Raw genomic sequence first — 5,459 nt, forward strand, 5'->3', positions numbered from 1 at the left:
ATAGAAAATCATAAATTGTGGTTGTGGTTTAAGCTAGAATAGCAACTTGGAACTCAAAGAAAAGTCCAGAAACTGGTGATTAAATACAAATGTATGTGTTTATAAATAAAATGTTTATTAAAAAACCATTTGTAAGGTCCTCCCAATTTATTTGACTTTTCCCATTACTGGGTCTCAGTCACAGTGGCTGAGAGAGAGAGACATTTCCAATTTAAACATATCTTGGAGCACTTCAAGATTCAACACACAGACTAATTAGGCTTGAATGTCTATATTTTATATCATCAAAATTATTACCTAAGCTTACTATAGTTCTTTAATCTGTGAAAACGTCCTTCCTCCAAACCTTCGTAAAGTCCTAGGCTGCTACCAATCCAGTGCCCACGGGAATCTCCTGAGAGCATGGAGCAGAATGGCTGCCAACCCCCAATGTCAGCTGTGTAAAAAGAATCTATACCCTTCCAGTTCATCTAGAATAGTGCCTGGCGCAGGGGAGGTACATAGTAAATTCTGTGTATGCCCAAATATAAAGCAAGGAATTTTCAACAACAACAAAAAATCACTCGGAAAAAAAAATGGAATTTTCTTATATTAGACTCCTTATTAAAGCATATTAAGAAGTACTCTGAATTACTCAATTTGGAACTGCAAAACCCTTTTAGAAAGATGCCTTGCCCTGCAACGCCTTAATCAATGCTAGTTAAGGGTGTTAAAAAGGTCACTTTGCAAAACTAAAAACAAAAAACAAGCAAGTTAGGCTGAGAAACAGCACACAGTTAGCAATTGCAATGGTTGGACAGTGCTGTTAAAACGGGACTTTTTAAAGATCATTTTAAAAAGCAACACATAATAACAACTATTTGCCAACCAGCAAGTGAAGAGACCAAACAGTCCTAACCTCAGGCAGTGGGTACTTGTAGCTCGGTATAAAATTTCCAAGAGCAGCATAATCAGCTGACTCAACATACACCTCATCTCAAATGGCTGAGGTGAAAGCAGAGCTGACAGGCTCTGCTAACCAGGTTAGAGGATTCCAAGTGACTCAATGATAACCCAAACCCTAATGAAAAAGATGCCAGTGAAGAGTGTAGAAAAAAATTGTTTCATGAACCAAACAGGAATTAATACATTTTATATAGGATACAGTCCCAATATCTAACTGTAACTAAATTGGTAGACAACCTAAGCAAATATTTGTTTATCTACATACCTAAAAAGTTTACATATCCTAATTGACCCAAAAGATTTAAGGAGATTCTCATTGGGAAAAAAGGGGACTGTCTTATATTTACAGTCACCTGCTACTAAGGCATATATGGTATTTGCTGAATAATAACATAAATGCTCATCTATTAAACAACATGCAGCAACACCCAGCATTCAGCTTTGCTATGAGAGATCAAAGTAATTCCAAAAGCCTATTTGGAAGTAATTTTCAGCTTAAGTCGGCCTGCCAAATTTATAGGCTTGCTTAATGGTGCTACAGTTTCTGCCGGGCTTCTGGTTGCCCAAGAAGACTTCCACTGACTATTAAAAATCAGTGGATAAAAAGCTGGATGGTATTAAAACCTCTACTACTTTTTCCCCTCTGAAGATAGTCAAATATAAGATCAGGTTTAATTCAGACTCTTCCTAGAACCCAAACTTAGTCCTTATAAGGTGGGCCTTTGAAGAAGGAAGAATTGAAGATCACTTAGTTACAACAAACAGAAAGAATATCTCAGAAAGCCATAACCATAATCTGATAGCTACACGTGCCTAATAGGGAAAGTCATTCAACTATCCTTAAAGTTATAAAATTTCGATCCCTTTGCACATTTTTTTAAAATGCTACAAATACTACCAGAGTTTCAAAAGCTGAGGTTACTTCCTAATCTCCTGATCAAACACAATTCCCATAAAATGTACTGGGAAGACATCTGTAAATACATGGTCATCAAAATGTTCTAACATGATTTAGTGGGGTGACCACTTCGAGAGTTATATAGATATCTAATCACTACTCTGTACAACTGAAATTAATAATATTATTGTATGCTGACGATAATTGAAAAAAAACTCTTTGAATTGTACAGTGTAAATATGAACAACTAATTATTTTATATGAACAACTAATTTTTTTTTATTGTACTTCAATTAAGCTGGGGAAAAAAATGTCCTACCGTTTTACTAGAAACATCATTCTAAAATCATTTACTTTTCTAACTTTTAATTATACCTTAGATAAAAAGTTTAAACAGTAAGAGATGGTGGTAGGAAAATGCTTTTGGTATATCTTAAATACATTTAGTCTTCTGAATTATTCCATAAGAATCAAAGTCTTAAAGAAAACTAATTCCTCTTGAGGTGATTCTGGGTATGAATATGCTTTGACTGTTCTTGACTTCCCATTTTCCCGATCATGAAAAAAAAACTAGTTGGGCAAAATATTTATATTTAACTTTAAAGCCTTATCCATGTATCTAGTTCCTTAACTATGAGATGCTGCAGTAATTGAGTATCTGGGTGGTAGAATTTTCCAAAACACCCTCAGCATTTTATGGCTATATTAACATTTATTTGGCGGTGGCGGATTCAAATTCCTAAATAAGAATAAAAAAGTTACAAAGGAATATGAAGGTAAGTTCTCAAAAGAAATAAATCTGCAATAATCAGAATGTATTTTTCTTCTTAAGTGGGCTTTTTCTATATATATAAAGGAAAATGGCAAACTGAGTACTCCCTCCATGGATTTAAACCCAGTATCCTGTGGGTTATCCTCCTCCTCTCACCCCCCCCGCCCACTCTGGTGACCAGTCGCGGCTGCTGGGCATGTGGTAGAGGTGTGAAAATTACAGGTTCTAAGTAGCTTGAAACCAAATAACTAAAACCCTCAAGATAAGGTCCTTGACCAAAACAGAAGCAGTGGGGGCTGTAAAATAAAGTTGTGCACCACATATGGGCAGGGGTGGGGGGGGAACCCTCAAAGACACAAGTGGGAATGCAACCTTGTAAGACCCCAGGAGAGGACCAGGGCTTCCTGACAGACCCAGTCCAAGAAGGGCTAGGCCAAACATTCCTATTGCCTCCAGGCTAACTTCTTCCCTCTTGTTAAAGTTTGTAATTTTTGTTCTTCCAAACTCATCACACACTTCCCTCTGCCCAATCCTCCATCACCAGACACACAGGGAGGAAGCCCAGTCTTCCTAGGGACCAGAACCCAGAAACATTAAGCACTAACTTTATCCAGGTGGGCTGAGGTACGCAGAGGAATAGTCCAGAGAAAGATTGTTTCTGGGGAGATGGGAAGGCTTAGCATAAAAAGGTGGGGGGACAGCCCCAGCCAGCAGAAGATACTGGAGGTGAGCCGTAGATAGGAAGACGTGCCTGCCCAGTGGGAGGATGGGGCGATGCCACACTTATGAACAGGTGGCAAGGTTCCCTGGGACTACATGCCGCCAGAGCAAGCGCAGGTGGTGGAGAAAGGGATTCCAGGGGACAGAATGACTGGAAAGCAGGTGCAGACAAGAAGTTCAGAGGCAAGGAAGTGGGAAGGGGGGACATGGTATCCAAAAGTTGGCAAGTGGGACTTGAAGGATTACACTTACGGAGTCCTTGGAGGGATGGTGTTAAAAAGAGTAAGGCAGCTAGCCACTGGGACTCCACCCCTCTACTCTCCCTGGCCCCCTCTAGGCTCTACTGCCCCTTGAGAACCCATGCCATGCAGCAGCCTCCATTACATACACAGACACACTACACACACATAGTCAACACAGGCACACAATAGTCAATACACACACACACACACACACACGCACATGCACACCTTGATGCCGTTAAGTAAACCCACCTTTGACAGGGGCGCGCTCCTGCTGGTCGCCAGTTCCCGCAGACTGGCAGTGGCGCTGCCTGCCGCCAAGGGGAAGCCCGGGGAGCAGGGTACGCTGCCTGCTGCGCTGCTCACCACGCTACCCCCGCCACCCGCGAGCTCGGAGGCCGCCCCGGAGCCCGGGCCAGGGCGCGCGGGTGGGCTGCCGCCAGGGCTGGCACCAACGCGGGGCCGCTGGCGGATGCCGTCCAGCAGGCGCACCAGCAGGATGTTGGCGGGCAGCTCGTCCACGCCGCAGCCCACCAGGATGCGGCACTCGGGACAGCGCAGCTCGTGGCGCGAGCACACGATGCTCTCCAGACAGCGGCGACAGAAGGTATGCTGACACGGCAGCACTTTCGCCGTGGTGTCCAGGCGCTCCAGGCACACGGAACACTCCAGAAGATCCAACAGCGACGACTCGTCCATGTCCTCGCCAGCCGCCGCGGCCGTGACCGCCTCCCGCCGCCGCCACCGCTCGCCTGGCTTGTCGTCGTCGCCCTCGCTCTGCGCAGCAGCGGCGGCCGCCTTGGACGCGCACAGCCAGGACGCTCCGAGCAGCATGGGGGAGGCGCCAGTGGCGGCCGCGCGCAGCTGCCTAGGTCCCGGGGCCGGAGCGGGGCCCACCGCGGACAGCGGGCATCAGGATGGCTCCCGGGTGGCCGCCGGGAAGCCAGGCTCCGCCAGGACTTTCTCACCCCGGCGGCGGTGCAAAGTGGCGCGCCGACCGGCCTGCGTGGCGAGGACCAGAGTTCCGAGACCCGAGAGCCAACTCTCCGCCAGCAGAGCCCACCAGTTCTTCAGAGCGCGGCGCGCGCGGCTGCCGGCTACACCTGTGACGCCGCGGGTACACCGCACGCAGGAGTCCAGGGACTCCGCGGGGCACGACACTTAGGCGGCTTTGCGCTGGAAGTAGCCACCCGCAGCCGAGAGCCCCGCAGCAGGAACCGCGGGGAGTAGACGGTGGGGTCCCCAGGGAGCCTGAGGCGCAGCTTGAGCGCTCCCTCGCACTGCTGCTGAGCCGCACCGCCCGCAAGGCGCCTCCATGCGCCCTGGGCCCGCCTACGAGTCGCTGCCCACAGCGGGTCTAGCCAGACCTTCCTCTTCCTCGGCCGGGAGCACGTGTGCGGGAAGCGCGAAGGTCACGGTCCCTGAGGGGCGCAGGAATGGAGCCGCCGCGCCAGCTGGACCTCCCTTCGCCCAGGCACACGCGGGCGACTAGTCCTGCCCCTTAAGGCACCTCCAGTGCTCCCAAGAACTCCGAGCGTGCCCCTCTGCGCAGGCTGGGCCCGGTCCCCTCCGGGCGTCCCAAGTCTTCCCTTCCACTCTCCGTGAGCCTCAGGCTGGGATGTTTCCTCCCCACGCTGCCGCAAAGGGAAGTTTGGGCGGTGTTATCCTGACTGCCTTCCTTGCCAGCGCTGGCGAGCAGCTTGGGGACATAGCCAACACCCGGGCATCCTCCTCGACAACTCCCCGGAGCGCTTACGGTCTGGTCCCCTTTCCAGGCGGCGCGCAGAAGTGACAACCCCGGAGCTGCGGATGTGGGTGCGGGGTCGCCCCGCGAAGCAGGACGGGGAGGCGCTGGGGTTGGCGGAGGTGCCCGGGGCCGGCT

At 49.1% G+C, this 5,459-nt stretch overlaps 1 protein-coding gene across 5 annotated transcripts in view; it reads right to left on the bottom strand.

The window, feature by feature from the left end:
* SH3RF3 (SH3 domain containing ring finger 3) overlaps positions 1–4,441 on the bottom strand; it is a 342,553-nt gene extending 338,112 nt beyond the window's left edge. For all 5 annotated transcript variants that reach the window (XM_039852593.1, XM_039852595.1, XM_039852592.1 and 2 more), the window contains exon 1: positions 3,830–4,441. In XM_039852593.1, coding sequence (XP_039708527.1) covers positions 3,830–4,411 — 582 coding nt within the window. In that variant the 5' untranslated portion in view covers positions 4,412–4,441. The remainder of the gene's footprint in view (positions 1–3,829) is intronic.
* Positions 4,442–5,459: the final 1,018 nt, after the last annotated feature.

Source organism: Pteropus medius, unplaced genomic scaffold (genome assembly GCF_902729225.1).
Source record: "Pteropus medius unplaced genomic scaffold, Ma_sr-lr_union100, whole genome shotgun sequence".
Classification (NCBI taxonomy): domain Eukaryota; kingdom Metazoa; phylum Chordata; class Mammalia; order Chiroptera; family Pteropodidae; genus Pteropus; species Pteropus medius.